Raw genomic sequence first — 23793 nt, 5'->3', positions numbered from 1 at the left:
ACATGGATTTATTTTACACATTCAAATATGGATTGTGCTGCTTAAAAGGGTCAGAGGGAGAAATTGTCACAAAACTTATGAAGTACCTAGCAAGTACTTGAATGATCAGGCAATAGAGGGCAACTGACAAAATGCTAGTAACTAACAATTGTATAAATATGCATGTGATGGTCAGAATAAACATAGTGAGCTGAAATGTTTCTGTGTAGTATGACCTTATGATAAAAATGATCCTTAATGGTCCTTGAATGGTCATGGGTTGGAGATTCCCAAGGAGTCAGTGAGGATGTAATTTTTTTTCTGAGGAGGTTTTGAGCACACCCTTAAATCTTTTCTTCTATTCGCCTGCTAATCGCTTCAGATGGCAGAACTCAGATCAGGGTGTTTACTTCAGGAGTATGGTGTTAGGCATGCGAACAGCAGGTCCTGCCAAATGTAGTCGACTGCATGTGAACTAGGGCCCTTGCTTTGCTTGATGGCTTAGTAACACTTGTGTGCTGTTGGTGTAATTTGAAGAAATTGGTTGGAATTTACTCAGTTAAGTGAATGTGGTGTAGATAATAAAAATAAAAGTTGGAAGCATAATTATTAATTTGCTTATTATCAATTACATTTAGCACCACTTAATCAAAATATTCTATTAGTTTTGAATAACTGCACATTTTTTATATTGCCAATTTTTTTTTGGTTATTCCCTTCCTATAGCTGATGCACTACAATGCTGAGAACTATACCATACGCTATATCTTTCCATTTGCTCTATCTATTGCACTTGAGTTTGCCTTGATTTATTCATATAAAGTATAGTATTATCTAATCTGTTTGGACAGCAAGCAAAACAAAGTTTTTTGTCACTATTTCACAGTTCACATGACAATGGTAAACCTAAACCAAGGTGGAGTCACAGACACATTTTGCACCTAAAATATGATTGCCTGAAGACCATGATAAATGTGAACTCCAGAAATGTTATCGCCTTTAAACCATCATTTATCATTTGATGAAGCTAAAAAGTTTATTTAAAAAGTCAATGAACCAGATTACAAAGAGATGATATAAAAATTGAATCCTTTAAATCCTTTAAATCCATCAGTAAGAAATGCAGGGGGGAAAAAAAAACCAATGAGAGTCATACACACAAATTAAGATTCTGAAGAGTTTTAATATCCTTAACATTGAAATCATGAAACAAAATTGACAAGGTACCATTAAGGAAAATGCCATTTTAAAGTTTAAGTTATCAGACTGTATTAAACAGGAGACTGTTCACGTGATAATAATTCTAAGGATCTCAGTATAAGTGGGGCTGTTTGTCAATGATTTAGCTTGGAATGTTAAATTATACATTTTTTAAAAACATAAGCACTTTACAATAATTATGACTAGAGTGAACATCACTGTTTCAAGTAATTTTCTTTGTGGATGAATATTAGCATTTTGCCCCACCCCCCAAAAAAGTGTTGACTAGTCACACCACAATTTCCCCATGGAGATGCAACAGACAATGGAAATAGATATCAGACAACAACTCCACCTGTGACAGTGATCACAGATTATATCCCTCAGTTATTTATGGAATGATCACAAAATTTGGGAAATTAACAATGACCATAGAACATAAATGGAACTGAAGATGGATCCATCTGTGGATAGGCTTTTCTCTAAAGTAATCCCAAATACATTATTAAAGGAGATATGGAACCTTTGCAAAAAATAAATTAGTTACATGCACACTACTTGACAAATAGTAACAACTTTCTGTGCCATGTGCATTCTGAGCAAGTATCAAACTTCAGTGCAAACGCCATTATAGCTAAAGTAATAAACAAAACTTGGATACATGAAGACCAAGTCAATTCTTGGAAACTGTAGTTTTAGAATTGCTTGTGAGATTATATTATGTGATATTTTAAAAAAAGAATCAAATAAAATGTATTGGTGAATGTGGATATTTGTGATGCTATATTGGCGAATACCTTTATTACTTGATGACTAAATATTAGTCCAGCACTAAGCACATTGACTACAAGTTTCTCATACTACTGATAACTTCATCTCAAAAGTACTGTTACCACTATCACTGCAATGATTAAATAGTTCTTAATTTTCTTTCACACAATCAAGTTACTATTGCTTAGCACAAAATAGCAATCATTCTTACCTTTCTCATATAAACCACAGTATCCTCGCTGGATACAAATACACTCATGTTACACAGTTAAGACAATAAAATTAGCCATGCCATATTTGAACAAATATTCTAAGAAAAATACACCAGATTGTCAAATAGGCTCCTTGGGAATGCATCAGTATAGGCCCTCTCCACAGCAATTCCCCACTCTGCTCCCCTCCTTTCCCCTGACCCCCCACCCACAGAGTATTTAACTTTTGCCATCCTGCTTTAAATTAAGAATGTATGAACCAAATAATTAATGGTTTGATGATCAGATTATAAAACTGCAGTGATAATAATAAGTAGAATATTAATTGTACAAACATTTTGTCTTTCAAAATTATCCCAATTGGTTTCATTGTGTTCATTGCACTTGAAATTATTCATTATTCAGTGAAGCAGTGTTTTGTTTATAAGTATGATAAGAAGTAATGGGTATGGTATTGGTGGAACAATTTAACAAAAAGGGTCAAATACCAAACATTCATTAGTCAAGAAATATGTTCAAGAACATCTAAACTGATTTTCTGGTTAAATAATTTCAAGTGCACAGGGAGACATCTGACATGAACAAATCAACAATGTTTATAATGTAGAAACAAAGAACTGCAGATTCTGGTTAATACATAAAATGATACAAGATGCTGGTGTAACTCAGCAATGGAGAATATGGATAGGTGACAGTTCTTCTGACAGCAGATACACCAGCAGACAGATCTGAAGAAGGTTCCCAACCTGAAACGTCACCTATCCATGTTCGCCAGAGCTGCTGCCTGAACTGCTGAGTTACTCCAGCACTTTGTGTCCATCTATATTCATAAACTCTGCAATGTATTCTTTTCAAATTATTTTGATGCCCAGGATAGATTTGTGTTTTACTGTTGCTGCTAAAGAGTTATTTCAATCAGAATGATGAAAAACTTCATAGTGCAGGATCATGTCTTGAAATATTATTACTTGGCTTAAATCAATTGGTACAAGGTCAAATTCTTTGAAGGAATAAGAAGGAATACTTTGGCAATGTGCAGGAGTATGACAAGAAATTGCATAACATCATTGTAATAATTTCTTATATTTTTTTCAGCTGGCCTTTTGTTAAATGAGTTTACTGGAGTGAATATCATCAGAAGTATAATTTTTGTTGTGTCTTAGCGTGGTCCTATTTAAAAAGGTAATACCACCGAATTGTTAGTTAGTAATGAGTATAACTCAAAACTACTAAGTACCAACATCTGGGAAGCATTTCCAGACAAATAATGTATCTACTCGAGATTGTAGAAATGAGGCAGTGTCTTAAATGAACCGACTGGGTTAGACCTCAAGGTCATCTGGTCGAGGCCTGCTGCTTCCTCTACTGCTGGCTCTACTGGGAGGCCTCTGTTCCGTGAGACCAATTGGTTCCAGTTCTGTAACAGATGATAGCTTTTGCATGGTTGGCTGTTCACCACGGAAATCAAACGCCTGTGCATGGCAGTTGGAAATGGTGCTACCGGTCTGACCGATCCGGTTTTGTTCTGTGCTGTAATTTGCCCAGTTTTGTTCATTAGCCTGCTTATTGTAGCTTCGGCAAGAGGACATATTCCTGTCCCCGGTAGCAAGCTTGTATCCAGGAGGGGACATGGGTGCAGTTGGTGCGGAACACCCATTGAAATAGGCGTACTTCAACGCAGAGGAGTCTTTGAGAGTATTCAAGCCTGTTTTTTGAGAGTCTTGAAATAAATTCCTATTCTGTTTGACATGGTCAGCTGTAGTTTTGAAGCCGATGTAGAACAACTCTGCCACATTTAGCATAGCTGACGCAACGGATACCACCAGCATGAATATAACAAAGATGGTCTTCTCTGTGGGTCGTGACAGGAAGCAGTCTACTTTGTGTGGGCATGGATACCTCTCGCAGGTGTAAATAGCATTCAGTATGAATTTGAAATCATAAATGCACCATTGAGTTAATATAAAAGACACTTCGAAAATTATTTTAAAGATTATACTGACAGAATAAGTGCGCAAGAGGGATCCTTTAATTTTAATTCTGCCCTCCTCCTCCAGACCATACTTAATTTTCTTTAGTTCTATTTGTTTCAAGTGCAGACCCACATCTTCGCCACGTTCTTGGAGTATCCTCAAATATGATTCCTCCTTAGATATTTTCTTCTCTTTGTGAGAGATACGAAAGACGTGGGCAAGGTAGACCAAAGTCGGTGTGGAGACAAAAATAAACTGAAGGACCCAGAATCGAAGGTGGGATATAGGAAAGGACTTGTCATAGCAGACATTACCACAACCTGGTTGCAATGTGTTGCATGTGAACGCAGATTGTTCATCGCTCCAGGCTGATTCCACCGCAGTGCCCAGCACCAAGAGACGGAAAATGAAGAGCACAGTGAGCCACACTTTACCTCCCGGAGTCATATGTGACTGTACTTTATCCAATAGCTTCCCAAGGGCACTCCAGTCACCCATCTTGCTTTAGCTTTGGCTATAAAAATAAGAGAATGACTGTGTCAATAGATTGAGAAGTTGCCAGAGATGTTGGTTCATTTTAATATATAGCTTAATTTAAGTTTACATACTATCTTTAATCATGATCTGACTAGGATGTATATTTTCAGCTCAACATTAGAGTCAAAACCATTTAGCATCAATAACATTTCATGTATGTACCATACACGGTAACGTAAAAAAGTTATGAGTAATTATTTGAAAGCAAACAAACCAATAATTTAAAGTGCCAGGCCTTTTAAAATTAATTTTATCCATTCAAACAATTAAAAAATCTGAAGATAATTTGTTCTTTCAATGTATCTACTCAATTTGCTCTGAAATAATATGTAATTATATTTGAGTAAGCACTCATAAATATAATAAATATTTACAACATCTTTTACATAGCAATGACACATCCATATAACGGTCTGATAATCAAGTGATATAGATATAGGGTTCTTTTTAAAACATCATAAAGGAAAAAATTGTGGGTTGTAGGTGAGCTTTGGAAACAAATTCCTGGGTTTTGGGCTTTGGCTGTTGAAGACAAGGCCAATTAAGGTGGAACACCAAAATCCAGGGATGAGCAACAGGCCAGAACTGAAGTGGACAAGTTGGGCCGAAGGGCCTCTTTAAAAGTAGAATGACTCTATGACTTCAGTGAAATTACAAAGAGAAAAGTAATGCCATGGATAAACTAAATGTTAAAAGACAGCTCTTTAACCAGGATCAAGCAGCTGGGTGATGGGTGAACTATATTTGAGTTGACAGGGGCTTTGATGAATAAAACAGTGCAGGCACAGGAATACATCCTTCAGCCCACCAATTATGATACCAATTTTAAACTAATCCTATCTACAAGGCATATCCCTCTATATCCCTGCCATGAGGAAAAACGTTTTCACCCAGAGAATTGTGAATCTGTGGAATTCTCTGCCACAGAAAAATGCCACAGTAGAGGCCAATTCGCTGGATGTTTTCAAAAGAGTTAGATTTAGCTCTAAGGGCTAATGGAATCAAGGGTTATGGGGAGAAAGCAGGAACGAAGTACTGATTTTGTATGATCAGCCATGATCATATTGTATGGCGGTGCTGACTCGACGGGCTGAATGGCCTTCTCCTGCACCTATTTTCTATGTCCATGTGTCTGTCTAAATATTTCTTAAATGTTGCTATCATATCTGCTTCTGCCAGTTACTCTGGTAGTATGTTTTTGTCACCTCTAACCCTACAGTCGCCCTTCCTCAGATATCTCTCTCTGACTGATTGGTTGAGTTTTTCCAATATTTTTATTTTTATTTCAGTTTCCAACACTTGCAGTTTTGTTTGTTTTCTGCATTCTATTGGTAGCGATGCCAGTAAGAGTTTAGGGTGCCAATAATTGGGATTATTTGTCTTTGACGTAAAATGATGAGTCTTGCTGGAGCTGCATTCTTCCTAGCATGTGGAGAATATTCCAATAAACTCAGACACTTTCCCAAGGAACTCCTGCAGTTTAAGGATGTCATTAAGTTGTAAAGGGGGCAGAAGAGGTTCACCATGGATGCTATCGAGCCTTGCGAGCATGAGATATAGGGAGAGTTTAGATAGGCTAGGATTTATTTATTTGGAGCATAGGCTGAGGGGTGATTTTATTGAGTTGTACAAAATCATGAGGAACATGGATAAAGTGAAAGCTCAGTCTTTTTGTCTGGGTAGAGGATTTGAAAACTAGAGGAGATGGGCTTAAACTGAAAAGGGATTGATTTAAGAAGGAGCTTAGGAGCAACCTTTTCGCTCAGAAGATGTGGAATGAGCTGGCTGAGGAAGCTATTGAAATGAATACAATTATGACTTCTAAAAGACATTTGAACAGAATGGATAGGAAGGATTTAAAGCATCATGGGCTAAATGCAGAAAATACTAGCCCAGTATGATAACTTGGTCGACATAGACAATACAGACCGAAGGACTTGTTCCAGTCTTGCATAGTTCTATGGCTCCTTGACTGCACTGTCGAGGAGCTGAGGTCTATAATTTTTCACACAGAGAGTGGTGAATCTGTGGAATTCTCTGCCACAGAAGGTAGATGAGGCCAGTTCATTGGCTATATTTAAGAGGGAGTTAGATGTGGCCCTTGTGGCTAAAGGGATCAGGGGGTATGGAGAGAAGGCAGGTACAGGATACTGAGTTGGATGATCAGCCATGATCATATTGAATGGCGGTGCAGGCTCGAAGGGCCGAATGGCCTACTCCTGCATCTGTTTTCTATGTTTCTATGGTTCTATCTTCATCGTATAACCATCTTCCTTTGCGCTAGATCTAATTGCAGTCAAAAAAAATATTTTCTCCCCGATTCCCATTAACCACAACTTTACAATAAATTCTAGTGCTACACTTGGTCAAAATCTGTTATAATCTTTCGGGTGGTTAATTTCGACCCACCATTGGAATGCCGTTGCTTTGTACATGTTTGGATTAAGGCCAGAATGAGGGCTTGAGTCAAATAATTCTGGTGGAAACCTAAAAAAGAATGAACGTGTAAGGTCATGGCGCGTAGGTGAGTGTTTAATAACAGTCAAATCTCCATTGAAATATTATATTTTTTATTGGGCGTACACTGAAGGAAAGATAATTACAGTGATTGGATTTATTATTATTTTTGCGACAGGACAAACCTGAGAAGAATGGCAGTGAGCATCTGTTTAAAAAACAAATCTACGTGGCATTTCAGTAGCGTAAAATCAACATTAGGCTCTTTCAAGTCGTGTTTGAAAGTGTGAAAAACAGCAATCGGTTGTGGGGGGTCCTGCCTCATTCTTATTTCAGGCTGGTGATGTTGTCACCAGTTCAATCACCATGTCATCATCTCAAGCAAGATTAAGATAAATTAAAATATGTATTTGAAATTAACAGATCTGTTTAAGTTTGAGGAACTGTAATAGTCACAATGGATCTTAAATATATACGTTCAACAGACAAATAAAAAGCTGAATAAATATTAATAACCACATCTTTTGATGCAAGGGTATAGTCATAGTCAAAAAGGGTGGTTTCTGGATGTTCTTTACTGGCAGACTCCGAAGTTATTTGTGATTCATGCACAGTAACTATGAGGTATCAGACTAACTAAGACTTTTGGCTGTAAGCATATGGATCTTTGCGGAAAACTCCACTATGAATTGGTACTTTAATTATTTTTAGGAAGCCTGAAAACATTTAAGTATCCTGTTAGAGTAACCTTGAAGAAAGAGGCTTCCACATTTTATCTCCCCTCCTTCATTTTGGAATCCAGGAATCGCTTCCTACATTTGTTGGTGCCTTAAAGTTTAACAAAAAAACACACAACTTTAACGAGGAACGGCTGTCAATATATTGGAATATCTGGATCCAGAGTGTATTACTACTCCTTTATACAGCCATAATGATCTCCATATACAAAACAGTTGTGAGAAAGACTGACAAGCTCTCTGTTATAACATTATAAATAAGACTCAAACTCTACTAATTAAAGTAATTTGTTTACGTTAATTATGATTATGTTTACACACTTGAGATATTTCAGTTTAAAATTGTAATTCAGTTCCTGCTCCTGAAGCAATATTTAGTGACAGTGATATTTTAGACAAAAATTGCTTCAAATGTGTTCAGCATTGTTATTTTATGTCACTTAAACTGCGAATTCATAGCAAGACTCAATTAACTCATATTTTTCCAAATGCAAAATATTGTGCTTTACAAATTATACCTGATTCTGGGTCGTCCTTCTAGTCACCAACGACCTATGTATTGGAGGTAAATCTTAATATGTTTGTTAACGTTACCCCTGCCAATAGCCTGCCTGACATTACTGTTGATTACATGCTCTGCATACCTGTTACACTTATGCATTCCATATGCAAATAAGAAAAAAAAATAGAATAATTTGAACACAATAAAATAGATCATAATGAACATATTCTATTCCTCCTTAGCAGGCACCAGTCAATTTTATGAAAATATGATTTGTAGTTTTGAATTTATTACTTCATTGAAACATATAGTTCGTCGCCAGTTCTATGGGGCCCGGAGAACTATCACCTCCTGTGGGTACAACTGAAAAAATCGTGCACTTCTCTCTTAACTTCAGCTTTCAGAGGTCCGGAGAAGGGAATGGGACTACTTGTTAAGATAAATTTGCTGGCTGTATTTTCAATCTAAAATGCCACATGTATATATGGAGGGATAGATTAAGATGCCAGCTCAAAGTTTACATATTGACTTCACGAGGTAAATTTAATCCCGGTACCCTGGTTCGCTTTAACTAGATTGAACCGAAAAGAAACTAAAAAGTGGTTTACTGAACAATGTCATTCATCATATTTAGCTAATTTATCTAGTTTCAAGTACTAGCGTCCGTGAGATGCCTAATTCCTGATTAAAGTTTGTAAAGCACTTTGTGAGTTACTCCAGAGTTTAGCGTAAGTTATGTAAAGTTAGTGAGACGACCAGCTAGCTCCCTGAATTGAGATGCGTTTCTCACCAGATCCCACGTACAGACCGTTATATTTTTCTCTCCAACATCCTTTTAACAGCTAGTTTTCAACATTTTGCAAAGTACGGTATCGCTCTAAATCGGACGCTACGTGAGGAAGGGGTTGCTTTCAACAAGTTCGTATATTTCGCGATTCAAACTGCAGCGGTGAAGTTCAACTACAGCAGCTCGTTCCTTTAAATGTTAAAACAAACTTTCACTTACCACCAAAGTTTCGGAAGAAGCTCTCAACGATGGTTGAAGTTGATTAGATCAGACTGACCGAACAACAAAATATTGGAACAAAATATTGGAATCCTTGAGCTTTGGTCCACTTCTAGGTGAAGGAGGATCTTTACTCCAGCCCGAGCGGTGGGTGCCGGTCGATTTAAAGCCCTTTTAGCTCAAAAAAAAAGTTTTGAGTCATCTGACACTGACGTCACGAGCTCCCTGAAACTTCCAAGTTCCAGCGGCTGCTTGTCACTTGCTCAAGTCCCGGAATTGGCACTGGTAACCTCTGTCTGTGTCAACTACATCCCCAGTCTTTCTATATGGCCGGCGATGCCAGTAAATTCCACAGTGCACATTCCACTGTTGGAAGTCGCTTCCTTAAAACAAAAAGATAGACACAAAATGCTGGACTAACTCAGCGGGACAGGCAACATCTTGGAGAGAAGGAATTAAAACAAAAAGTCAATATTTGAAACGGCTTCTTTTCTAATATAGGATTCATCCCGAGAAAATCGACGTTCGTCATCGCAAAAGACCACTTTGATTACGTGTGGCTATTTTCGAGGTTGAAAATTCTGCAAAATGCCTACTTTAAGAACACTCTGCTGAGTTAGACGAATCATCGAGCATGTTTTGCTTTATTTCAGATTCCCAGGATCCGCGGATATGTGTTAACGTTTTATCAATACAATTGTTTTTTTCACTCACTTGTTCGACTCTTCGTGCAAAACGCCATCGTGTCCTTTACAGTTTTATTCTTTGGAGTGTAAACAAGTTTATTCACAAATGACACCCCGTAGAAAGATTTGGCAATGCAAATTGGATAGTTAATTATGTATTATGACAAACAAATTATACTTTAATATTGAAAAATTAAGGTTGTAGTTCAATATATAAACTAAACCCTTTATGATGTAATAATTTGATTAATAACATGCTAACAGAAATGTAAAGGTGATGGATATTAAACGGGTTGTTGATGTTATGCATGCCAGAACCATTATGTTAGGACTCGCAGTAAAGAGAACCGGGCCCACAAGAAGCTGTTCAAAATACATTGGAAAGACATTTGCTTTCACCGTCATGAATGTGACTCTGACATCGAAATACTTTGTCGATGTAGCTGTGTTTTCCATTAAAGTCCAGATTTGTCAAAAGTTTTACAAAACATAATCTTCAGTTCACTCTGTAAATTTGTGTTAATTTCAAGAATCCTATGTTCTAGTTGTTAAATCATCACCACTTTAACGGGGATTATAAATACCAGCTAAAGCCTTTTGCCTATGAAAGTTCAGCTAAATGGGCGGCATTTTATATTGATTCTCCGCTGCAACAATACTGAGGTGTAAAGGTAAAACAGGCAAGAGATATCATTTCAGCAATTTTTCAAAATTCAGACACCTGCTGAAAAGAACTCTACTTAAAGCACGTGACGCACACGACGACACTCATAAGTGCTCTGGAGTAAAGAGAGAAAAGTTCGAACAGGATTACTGAATGTCAATGGGAAAGTATTGGTTGAGTCAACAACGTGTCGCAAAAGAACGCGTTTGCAGGTCGTTATTAGCAATCCAGAACTATACCCGCTGGCCGGCCCAACAGACACATGGAAGAGAATAAATATTTATTAATACTTGATGAAGAGAAGTAAGCAGTAAAACAATTCCAATCCTTTAACCTGCATTTAATGATATTTTCCTTCCTTCACTAGGAATATGTCTGAAGAAGGGTTTCGGCCCGAAACGTTGCCTATTTCCTTCGCTCCATAGATGCTGCTGCACCCGCTGAGTTTCTCCAGCAGTTTTGTCTACCTAGGAATATGCCAACCCGTTTAATGACCCTGTGGCAACATTTGGATGCTGCAAATGCTATTAATGTTCAACAAGACAGGCAGCTTCTGTGGCGAGAGAACCAGGGCAACCATCTTACTATCGACCGGAAAGGTTAACTCGGTTCTTCTCCTCACAGACGCTCCTTTAATGATCATTTATTGATTCGGAAAGGGCCACTGGATCAATCATCCTATATGAAATTAGACAACATCATACATTGAGGGGAAATTATCTGGTAACTTGTCAAAAGCTTGGCTGTAACGGTGGTGTTCTATGTTATTGTACTATTCTGGACACGTCTAATCACTGGGGAAACAATACCTCCTTCCTGGAAATCAAGCCTGAAAATATTATAGACCTCAGTAGTAACCTTTAGTTTTCGTTCTTATTTGCAGATTGCTTAAATAATCATTAAACAGATCATGCAATCGGGATCCAGTAAATTGATGAGCAATAGACATTTTGAAATGTGGTGTTATTGCGCCCTCTCCTTTAAAACTTGTTAAATTATATATTACGCCTTTTACCAGCTCACTGGCACTAAGACTGTTTGATCTAAAAAATCTGAAAAAAATCACTAATACAACCTTTCTCCGCTGCACGCGCGCGGCTTTCAACATTTAAATTGTTCGTGGAAGAACATAAACATTGGAAGTGATTTCCATGTGATATTATTTTCGCAGGCATTGAATCTATGTTAGTGAAGTCAGTAGGTCTACTTTGAATGATTCGGATTGAAAGGGAGAAGCATTGTTTCTGCGGAGTTGTCTAACATCGCGTCTTGTGTACCTACATAATAGGCATGACGTGTGACAAACACTCCCTATAATCATGGTCATACACTTACAGTGCCGCTATAGATATATATCTGAAATATGGTTGTGCATCTGTAATTGTTCTTGGGAAGGAGCTGGTGATGAGCCAGCAACTGTGGTGCTTGCAATGGAGATTTTGCCTCAGATATGTTGGGTATGAAGTTCCAAGATTTAGACCCAGCTATAATGAGATAAAGGTTTCATATTTATATCTCTGAACTTGAAAGTGGAACATGCAGGTTCAAATGTTTCCAATTGCCATGCATCCATCCATGTTCAAGGCATTAGAGATGTTGAGTTTTGGAATTGCTATTACATTGTTGCAGTGGATGCTATCACTGCAGCCACAATACACTGGTGGTGGAGAGAAGGAATATTTAAGATAACAAACGGATACCAATAAAGTAAATATTTTAGAATCATGGAAACATAGGTGCAGGAGTAGGCCATTCGGCCCTTCGAGCCAGCACCACCATTCAATATGATCATGGTTGATCATCTAAAATCAGTACCCCGTTCCTGCTTTTTCCCCATATCCCTTGATTCCTTTAGCCCTGAGCTAAATCTAAAGCCCCTGTCTCACGGTGCGAGCCCACCCATGAGTGATCCCGAGTGAAAGAAAAAATCAAACTTGTGGTTGTCTACGAGATTCGAAGTTTATGTTCACGAGTTTAAACGAGTTCCCACGTGTATGTCTAAGTTTGCCGTTTACTTCTCATTTCTGCGATGTTCCAAGTTCCTCTCCTGAGTTACACTTGAGCCAACAACGACTACCGACGTGTGGAAAAATCATCACATGGATAAAAATGTCATGCAGTTTTTTTAAATTATAAAAAGCCTCCCATGACCATGGACAGAACTGCCCCGATGATCAGCTTCTCCGTGTCTCTTATGTAGCTGCATGCTTCTCTTGTCATGTAATTAACCGTTTTTATCAAATCGTTGTCTATCATTGCTACAATGCAATAAATGGTATTTAAAGTACTTGACTGTCAAAAAAAGCGCAAAACGTAAAGGTGTTTAAGAAACGGACTGCAGGGAGAACTTCAAAGCTTTTGTAAATCGATTAAATTCAGGAAGTTGAACTCAAGATTTAAATCCCCTGAAAGTTAGGTTTCTTAACACAGGATAGATGTTCTGCCAGAACGGAGTTGCTGAATAAAATCGTCTCCCGTTTTCCTCCGTTTCTTGCATGACCTCGGCTTGCCAGCTTTATTTGCCATTCCGTGATCTGTGTAATGTATATAAGTGTAAAATAATAAACTGACCAAGAAGGTCCAGTGTTCTCCCTTGTTAGTTTAGTTTAGAGATACAGAGAGGAAACAGGCCCTTTGGACCACCGGGACCGCGCCGACCAGCGATCCCCGCACATTAACACCATCCTACACCCACTATGGACATTTTCACATTCACCAAGCCAATTAACCTACAAACCTGTACGTCTTTGGAGTGTGGGGGGATCTCGGAGAAAACCCACGTAGGTCACGGGGAGAACTTACAAACTCATTACAGACAGCACCCGTAGTCGGGATCGAACCCGGGTCCCCGACGCTGCATTCGCTGTCAGGCAGCTGCACCACCGTGAATGAAGGCCTGTTTTAAGTATCAAATAGATTAGATTAGATTAGATTATTCCTTTAATAATCCTTTTCAGGAAATTACAGTGCCACGACAGCTTCAAGACAAACATAACACCACGCTTTCATACATAACAAGTTAAAATACGTTAAAATACAAGTTAAAATACAATTAATTTTAAAAAAGTGCAGTTATTTATGCTCATTATAAAGTCTTATAGCAGCTGGTAAACAGGACTTCCTGTATCTCTCCGTTTTGCACATTGGTGCAATCAGCCTCTGACTGAAGATGCTGCTCTTGATCACCTTCAGGGCATGGAGTGGGTGAGTGGGGTTTGTCATTATGGAACCTAGTTTATTTAGAGTTCTGGCCTCTGCCACCTGCTGGACCGTTCGTTGCTCAGCCCCGACCACTGAGCCGGCCTTCCTGATTAGTTTGTCCAATCTGTTTTTATCCGCTATACGGGCGCCATCTCCCCAACAGGCCACAGCAAAGAACAGAGCACTGGCCACCACTGAATGGTAGACACTGCACAGTAGGGGTTGGCAGATATTAAAAGACCTCAGCCTCCTTAAAAAATACAGTCGGCTTTGTCCCCTCCTGTACACCGCCTCCATATGACACTTCCAGTTCAGCTCACTGTCAAGCTGCACCCCAAGGTACCTGTGATTAGCAACCACCTCCACCTCAGTGCCCTTAATGGTGATCGGCGTTGCTTGAGTCCTCCTCCTCCCCCTCCTAAAGTCCACCACTATCTCCTTTGTTTTTTTGGTGTTGAGATGGAGATTATTGTGTGCGCTCCACTCCACAAAGTTACTTATAATGTCTCTGTATTCCTCCTCATTGCCCCCTTTAATGAGGCCGACAACAGCTGTATCATCCGAAAACTTCTGCAAAAAGCAGCTGTTGGTGTTCCATTGGAGATCCGCTGTGTAGATGGTAAACAGGAACGGAGCCAGCACAGTTCCTTGTGGAGCCCCTGTGCTGCTCAAGATGGTGCCCGAGACACTGTTCTGTAGGCGCACGTACTGTGGTCTGAGGGAAAGGTAATCCAAACACCACAGTACCAGTGATGGATCCACTTTCATCTTCTCCATCTTCTCCCCTAGCAGTCGGGGCTGAATAGTGTTGAAGGCGCTTGAAAAGTCAAAAAAAGTAATCCTTACAGATGCATCAGTAGTGTCCAAATGTGTGTACACCCTCTGCAGCATGTAAATGAGGGCATCATCGACACTGATGTTAGGCTGATATGCAAACTGTAAAGGATCCATGTGATTTGACACACTAGTCCTGATGTAGGAAAGGACAAGTCTCTCAAATGTCTTCATTATGTGAGAAGTGAGCGCTACTGGTCTGTAGTCATTGTAGAGAGTGGGATGGGTCTTCTTTGGAACAGGTACCAGGCAAGATGTTTTCCACAGCCTTGGAACCCTCTGTAGACGTAAGCTCAGGTTGAACAGGTGTGTTAGAATACCACACAGCTCTGAAGAGCAAGTCTTCAGTAGCCTTGGGCTGGTGTCATCAGGCCCCACTGCCTTCCCTGGCTTCAGTCTGTCCAGCATCACCTTGACCTGAGCAGTATAAAGAGTCATGGGTGGGGCTGCCGGTGGAGTGGGAGGTGGAAAGAGGGGACTCAAATAGAGGAGCAAGAAGGTGATCAAGGCGGAGAAAGTGTAGATTCCAATGCCCAGGTAGTCCAACTCGCAGGAGTGCAGGTCCACCTTGACGATGCCGTGGCCACGGTGGGTCATGGGGGAGGTGCAGGTGACATCGGTGACCAGGCGAGGGATGTAGACCGTGGTCTGATTGATCCACCACACGAACCACCTGGCGTCGCAGGTGCAGAGAAAGTGGTTTCCACTTAGCCGTAGCTCCCGAAGGTGTTTGATGGCGCTGTCCGGGAAACTGGAGGCCTGGATGGTCTTCAGGTTGTTGTAGCTGAGATCCAGGTACTGCAGGGAGGTCACGTCCCGCAGGAAGCCCCTGGTCAGCTTGGAGATTTTGCTGCGGGTGAGGTTGAAGACGCATAGGGTCTGAGTGCAGTTGGACAGCATGCGAGGCACCATAGTCAACAGGAGGTCCAGCAGCTCCAAGCAGCCTAGCAGGTAAAGCCTGACCCAGTTGAAGCTCCACAGCTGGTTACCGCTCAGCACAAGCTCCTTGAGTAGCGGGGGCAGGTGGTCAAACACGTCATGCGGCATGAACGCGAGTTTCTTCCCCTAATAATCTGCTGCTATCTGTGTTCGAGAGCGAAAACTTGCAATGGGCAGGCACGATTCCTCGCCAGCGAAGATAGACGCAGAATGCTGGAGTAACTCAGCGGGACAGGCAGCATCTCTGGAGAGAAGGAATGGGTGACATTTCGGGTCGTGACACATTACTTCTCTCCAGAGATACGGCAACAGCACAGCACAAAACTAGTCTGAAGAAGGGTCTCGGCCCGAAACGTCACCATTTCCTTTTCTCCAGAGATGCTGTCTGCCCTGCTGAGTTACTCCAGCATTTTGTGTCTATATCCCATGGCTTATAATGTCACCTCACATTGTAAAATCTTTATCTGAAGAAATGTCTCCTCGCTGGCTCAAACATAATCTATGTAGAACTCACGTTTCTCTCTGCTTCATATACGTGGGAATTTCCTCAATATGGTCACTTTTCAAGCGTCCCGCCCGGTGTTAACCCTTCCCTTCAAAGCTTGAGCCCCCATCTTCGCTCTGTACCTTCAACTTCATCGGCGGCTCTCTCCCATTGAAAGTATCCAAGTTAATTTCAGACCCCTATCCATCCATCCATTCATTCATTCCCCATTAAGATCTGACTAATCTCCAACATTTCACTTCTGGCACTCAGGCCAAACCCACGAGTTACTCATGAGCCACTACGGTAAACTCACGGGCTACTACGGTATTACAACGAGTTTAAAAGTTTCAAATTTTTCCTTCAAGAGTAAATTTGACTCGTGGAAATCTTTCAACATGATGAAAATTTTTCACGAGTTAACAAGTTTCCTGAGTACCTGCCGTTAGCGTTACGAGTCGTTAAGTTAAGTCCACGAGTTCCGATGTTCCCGCTACATTAAGATGTTCACTTCCTACAGCTGACCTTGAAGGTGCTGGAGCCATTAATCTCATGCAATCTTCTACTGACCTTTGTTGCTCACATTCGACGTCTTCAGCCCACTGAGTATTCGTGTCCTCTGGGCAGGTTCCTGGTTCCACGGCCCGCCTATCTGAAAGGCTTTAATGCTTTAGATTTTCAAGCACCGATTCCATTTTCATTCTTGTTACCAACAGCAATCACCTGGCACGAACATTATATGCCATTTGAATGTTTTTCCCATTTTGATGTTTGATGGCAAAGATTGCCTCATTGTCTGAGGAGTAGAAAATGGAACAAAAATACGTTCACAATTTTGGATGGCACTTCAGAAACTGCTTTTCATTTTCAGTCAGAATGTTTTGAATAATTCAATCATCAGCAAATATGCATACCTCCAAACTTATCACCCAGTTGAAGGTAGTTGGATTTAGCTGAGGCCAGTACACACACCTGAAGAAATCATGGAGTGTTGGAGTAATGTAATTGTAATTGTAATTGATTTTATTAGATAAGTATGAAAACAAAACAAGTATGTAAATCAAACAAGGAATTTGATTTGCCAGAGTCATACCAAAAAGCAACAAAACACGCAACTACGTAAACATTTAACATAATCATCCATCACAGCGGCTCCTCCACGCTCCTCACTGGGATGGAAGGCTTATCTTTTCTTCCTCCATTTTCTCCCGCGATCGGGAGCTCCCAAGGTAGATCCCCAGCAAGAGGCCGCCAGCTCCATGATATTAGGCTGCAGTGCAGACGGAGATACGATAAGGAAAAAGTTGCATCTCCATCGAGGAAAGAGATTAAAAAAGTTTCCTCCACCCTCCCACATAATACAAAACTAAACATACACTAAAATAACATTTAACTACAGACAAAGAGCAGATAAAAACAACAAAGAGGGAAATGGACAAGACAGACTGTTGGCGAGGCAGCCATTGTACAGCGCCACCTGGTCAATGAGATGCAACATCTAGGGAGGGAAAATGCTAGATTTCACCATCTGTAGGCCCTTGTGGCCTGAGGAATGCCTGAAATAATGACCCGAGGATGAATAAGCACAGCCATTTTCTTTTGTGTTCTGAATGATTCCAGTCAGTTAAGAGAAGTTTCAGTAACTTTGACTTCAATGTTATCAAGGCCTTTCATACCAAACTCTGGAACGTATTGAGCCATGGAGCTCAAGTAACGTAAAAACTGATCATTTCTTAGTAGTTTATTGTTGAGCAATTTCTTTTTTTTCCAACGTGGGTGCATTTGGCATGATGAGAAGCATTTACTTTGGCATGGCTCATGTGTAGAATGCATTCCTGGGCACTTTCAGTTTTTCCGAGGCAGTCCCTCGGGATGGAGAATGATTTGCTTCCAATTGAGTCCATAACATATGGACTTAGGAACATGTGTGTACTAAGGTGGTAGTAGGGGCAGACTCTGTCATAGTTGGTGCAAGAGGTACTTGATGTGACGAGTGGGTGGATAATTTTGCTCCAGCTGTATCTTTCCACCATTTTTGATGAATATACTTCAATAAAGATACCCAAATGTCCTTGGTGCAATTTTGATATTTCTTCTCCATTTCCATCACAGGTCAACGAATCTCATGATCCAAGGAATTTGTCACAATTTTTCAAGAAGGCTTTGAAAACATTTAATGCATTTCCTTTGTGCTCCTGACAAATTACAGAGGTCAGATGGAAGTTCTGGTAACAGGGGGCTTGTGTCAGGAATGTGGACAATGTAGCTAATCCCTTTGAAATAGACTAAGCTCAACAATAGTATACATTGGCAAGGGAGAGAATGCTGATTTTGGTTTGCTTATCCTGCCAGAAAATTTGGAGGAATTTGTACTGAATTTGCTGTAAGTGTAAGTGTCCCAAATCTCTTGTGGACAGAAATCTTAGGATCACTGCTGGTTGATAGGCATTAGCATCTTGCTGAGTTTAAATTCTTCAAACACCTTTTCTCTCTGAACAGAATTTAAGATAAGGCAGTACAGGGCAGCATGGTGGTTAAAAAAAAAAGGCTCTACGATGCATTTTATGAAACAACTCTAAGAAATTTACACAACTTTACCGTAAAATGTCGAAATTACTTTCACCCTTGCCTCAGATGGCCAAACATGTGTTGCATCATCATTGACGTATCTCTTCACTGACAGGCCACTCCCGAGATGTGGAAAATAGTTCAAGATTTTTACAGCTGTGCCGGCTGGCAGAGAATCTTTGATTTGCAGATGTGTTGATTCTCTGCAACGCTTCACTAAGAGATTCAACAATGACTTGGAGCTCAGTCTCTGAATGTACACATATGCATGCATTGCCAGCAGACTGCATTTGTTAAAGTTGTAGGGTCCTCGACTGTGGAGTAAAAGTGTTAAATATAGAGCTGCAGGATTAATTCTATTCCTGTTGACAGCCCTTTAGAGTTGAGTTGCAATTTTATCGTGGCAAGAGTTGGACAAACGTGTTGGTATGATGATGCATTCTTGCTTGACCCTGGTATAGATTTGGATCAGATCTGTAGTGGACTGACTGGTTTGATTCAGAGAGACTCAAGTAATTTTCTGATGGATCTATTCCCTATTAGGGTAATAGAAGAGAGGTGATTATAGAAACAAATGAGAAATTGGATGCACAGAGTCTCTTGCCCAGGGTAGGGGAATCGAGGACCAGAGGACATAGGTTCAAGGTGAAGGGAAAAAGATTTAATAGGAATCCTAGGTGTAACGTTTTCACAGAAAGGATGGTGGGTGTATGGAACAAGCTGCCAGAAGAGGTAGTTGAGGCTGGGACTATCCAATCATTTAAGAAACAGTTAGACAGGTACATGGATAGGACAGGTTTGGAGGGATATGGACCAAGCGCAGGCAAGTGGGACTAGTGTAGCTGGGACATTTGTTTTGGCCGGTTTGAACAAGTTGGGCCAAAGGGCCTTTTCCCACACTATGACTAAAGCTTTTCCAACTGGGGTGGCACAGTGGTGTAGCAGTATAGCGCCAGAGACCTGAGTTTGATCTTGACTATGGGTGCTGTCTGTACGAAGTTTGTACATTCTCCCTGTGACTATGTGGGTTTTCTCCAGGTCTTCCCTGTTTTTTTGTTTAGATTTCCAGCCTCTACAGATTTTTTGATTTTCAACAACTAAGAGTTTGATGAGAAAATAATAATGTGTCTTTTTTGGCAATCACTATTCATATGTTAATGGATGGTAATTTGTGCTAAGAAAGGAATATAGCTAGAAGTGCAATTCACCACAAGTTGCTGGACTCTTCTATTAACCACAGAAGAACAGAAGCACAGCATCAACCTCCTCTTACATTCAAGAAAAATAAATTTAGCACAGCGAATTGGGGCTGGTTCTTAATCATGTAAGGAAAGGATTTAAGTTCCTACCATGTCTTTCAATCTTTTTGGCTAAAAAAAGGAAAATTGAAACTGTGGGGATTACAAAGCCTGAGGCCAAGAGCTGGAAAGTGGGATTAAGCTGGAAAGTTACTTTTCTGCCAGCGCGACATGGTGGTATATTTTGCCTTCTTTACTGCCATTTTCTTATTATTCTGTGCTGAATTTTCCATTGGATACTAAAGTATTTCCAGGGATCTTCTTTCAATTTTGCATTTTTTAATATTATTCTTACATTTCCGTTATGTTCCATACTTTTATATTGCTTTTGATCCAAACTCTTTTCCCTCTTGCACTTAGTCAGGCTATGTATTTTCCAGTAATTACTCATTCTTTTTTTTCTCTTCCGTTTCAGTAACTAATGAGAGAGTCCCAAGACAAACTCTAATCCATCCATTCTCTATTGAACAGTTCTTGCATTTGTCTGCTGTGCTTCGTAAAGAAATGCTGCATCTATATACTACGCATCTAAACAATTTAAAATGTAATTAGTTTGTTACCAAAAAAAACTGTGTGATTCAAATTACATTCTGCAAAGGAAAATGCAGCTTTGAACATAACTTACACCACTGGGAGGCACCATTGCTTCTCGTTCAGAATAACATTCTGTCTGGAGTTGCACATTAATGTTCAGGCTGCTTATTTCTTTATATCTTTCATAAATGTTTTGTTTGAAACAAGCTATTGCATATTTCTACTTGCCGTACAAGTAATATTTATTTTGTAGTCTCATTAAGTCTTTGTGCAAGTTGAACATGAATTCCATCTTTATGCGTTCCATGCCTACTGGTACAATGTCAATTTAATTTAGTTGCCGTCCTTTGCTTTGCATGCACTCATCGTCTGTTTACTCAGAGTGATTCATATCCCTTTATCTAACGTGCCACAAAGGGATATGCTAGAATTTAGGACTGGAACCAGTTACACAGTCAGCCTTTGGTGCTGTTTTTACTGACAGATCTAATGTTCTTGCCAATGCAACTTCTTCTCCTGCATGGATGCAGACTGGCAATTAATCTGGCAGAAATGGGGCATGCACTGCTGCTTTCATAACTGCAATGAAGAAAATGGCTAATTATATGTTAAATCACTCATTACATTAGTAATTTCTATCAGCCTTAATGGCCTGTCCTTCCCCTAAAGGAGCTGCAATTCTCCTATATTCCTGAACTATGTGGGGTAAATATACAGAAATCTAATTAATGTTTCAGTCTTAACTACTTTTACTTAAATGAATTTTCCCTTTGAGCAGGATGCAGGATTAACACCTGAGGCCCTGTTCCACACAACTTCCAGTGGGAGTACATGGAAATCCATTTTTATTATTGATTAACAACTAGCCCTGAATGGAGTACACCAGTTTATTCCTTGAAAAACAAATCAACATGTCCCTTTCCAAATTCTTAGATTTTGAGCAAAGCACAAAGTGTTTAAGGAACTCAACGGGTCAGTCAGCATCTCAGGGAATGGGTAGGAAATGTTTCAGATTGGAAATCTTTCAGGTTTTAGTTTGCTGCATCTGCTTTGCAGGCTTTAAAGTGAGCTTTTAGTGGCATTTCTCATTTTTGGCAATATTTTTACATCAAACTATTAAATAGAGTATTCATAATGGGATTTTTACTTTTTTTTCTCTCTCAAACTACTACACTGCTGATTATTTTCCTATATGTTTCATTCTTGTTTTTTCCTCTTCTTTAAAATATTTTTGTCATGAAATTGTATTTGATATTGTACATCCAATTGTCATCTTACATTATTCTACTAATTTGTCACAATTCTGGTTATCTCATTATTTGCCCAACTAAACAAAATAAAAGCCATCACATATATTTCCAGAAAATGTTTTGAAATGTTAAAAGACTTTGTGACATAAATATTAGTCTTTGTCCTATGTTGTCTTCTTCTGCAAAAATGCTATTCAAATGTTAACATTTATTGTATTGTATTGTATTCAAATTTATTGTCATTGTCTCAGTTAGAGACAATGAAATGAATTTCCCTTACAGGCAGTATCATAAAAATAAAAATAAATAAATAATAATAAATAATACAACATATTAAAAATAAAATTAAATTTAAAAAAAAGCACAAACACTGAAATTCCACGACACAACATAACACAGTGGCACCAAGGTGAGGAAGGCACCATAGTCCAGCCAGCCTCCCCTCCGTTCTTCCCAGATGTTCACTCGTGGTCGAGGCCTTCCTAGCACCCGCAGTCGCCGCCCCGGGTGGCCCGATGTTCAGGCCCTCACGCCGGGCTGGTGGAACGCCGACGCCGAACCCCGACGGTGATACCTTTCATTCTCATTTGAAAGATTATTTACAATGAACTTAGAGCAGGTTAATTATTAAGATAATAAATAATAATTTGAAGCCTAAAAATGTGCATAGGTTGAATCTTTCATGAAGAAGAATGTTAGAGTAATACTAGACTAAGTGGGACCCATTGGGTCCCTGTCACAAGGGAAGCCTGGTCTCCCAACGCAACCCGTTCCCCAAGGCAATATTCCACCACACACCCGTTCCCCCAACGCAACCCGTTCCCCCAACGCAATATTCCACCACTCACGCCTATCCCTCTTCTATCGAATCCACCCCTCCCTCTCGCCCTCTCTCTCTACACACCCCTCTATCCTACCTTGCCCATCACCCCGGACCCCTTCCATCCCCCTCCCTACCATCCTGCACTTCACCACCCCTCTACCCCACTCCCTCCCTCATCCCTCTCCCCCCCCCCCCCCCCACCACCATGCTGTGGGTCAGGCTGCGGCACTCCGTCTCTCCGTGTAACACTGTGGTGTGTTAGGGCCACTCCCGTTGTCCACGCCCAAGAGCAAGAGTCGCTGGACGCAGGACCCACGGTGTCCTTCGCCAGCAGGTAGCTACCCAGGTCGTAGAGCAGCGCCAGGGCCTGGAACTCGGCCTGGTTCTCGTACTTGGCCCGGCCCTGGCAGTAGGCGGCCAAAGCACTCGCGGACGTGGGCCTTGACGGAGCCGGGCTCGCTGTGCCGGGGGGGGGGGGGGTGTGGGGGGCGGGCGGCGAGGCAGAGCTGCCCGCAGAGCAGGATGTGGAGGCTGGGCGGCCCCACAAGGCGCTGGTACATCTTGACCCAGGCCCCGGGCTTGGGCCCGACTCCAACCCTCAGCTCCGCTGCCACCTGGGCTCCAGTCCAGGCCCCGACTTCATCTCCAGGCTTGTACCTGACCCCGCACCCAGGCTCGTCCTTGGTTCCAGTCCAGGCCCAGACCACGGGCTCGGCCCACAGCACCACCCTCCCCACCAGGTACAGTGCGGCTGCAGCTCTTCGGGTGGCGGTGCCACTCCTTCATCATGGGGGTGGGGCTGCTGCTTGGGGCAGGGGTGCTGCTTGTGGTGGGCTGCTAGGGGTGGGGCGGGGCAGGGCTGGGCTGCTTGGGACTGGACTGCTTGGGGATGTCCCGGGCTGCGTTGCTTTGGGTCCCTTCGAAAGTCCAGTTGGAAATCTCCACCGTAATGGCACAGGAAGGGGTGGACCGTCCCGAGGAGTGACAGGGAAAGAGACTAATCTGTGTGTGCGCAGATATCGATCTGCGCACGCGCGGTTTTTAAGATTTTTAAACCTCGCTAACATTTACGACATTCAACTGATCGGGACGAAACTTGGCGCAATCGCAGCACAGGAGAACGGTGAGTGAACTGGTG

The 23793-nt window shown here is 40.9% G+C and overlaps 1 protein-coding gene across 1 annotated transcript; it reads right to left on the bottom strand.

Annotated features, from left to right (window-relative positions):
• Positions 1-1142: 1142 nt before the first annotated feature.
• On the bottom strand, positions 1143-9761 carry LOC116973277 (gap junction alpha-1 protein-like). The gene is made up of 2 exons (XM_033021192.1): positions 9375-9761; positions 1143-4649 (listed from the first exon to the last, which is right to left on the bottom strand). Exon 2 carries the CDS (start codon positions 4631-4633, stop codon positions 3485-3487), a length of 1149 nt encoding a protein of 382 aa, XP_032877083.1. The 5' UTR covers positions 4634-4649; positions 9375-9761; the 3' UTR covers positions 1143-3484.
• Positions 9762-23793: the final 14032 nt, after the last annotated feature.

Source organism: Amblyraja radiata, chromosome 5 (assembly GCF_010909765.2).
Source record: "Amblyraja radiata isolate CabotCenter1 chromosome 5, sAmbRad1.1.pri, whole genome shotgun sequence".
NCBI lineage: Eukaryota > Metazoa > Chordata > Chondrichthyes > Rajiformes > Rajidae > Amblyraja > Amblyraja radiata.
The sequence above is the reverse complement of the archived record's forward strand: the minus strand, read 5'-3'. Positions and strand labels throughout refer to the sequence as shown.

What these genes read in the sequence shown, in the direction of transcription:
- LOC116973277 (XM_033021192.1), bottom strand. Translation starts at nt 4,633, where the DNA reads ATGGGTGACTGGAGTGCCCTTGGGAAGCTATTGGATAAAGTACAGTCA.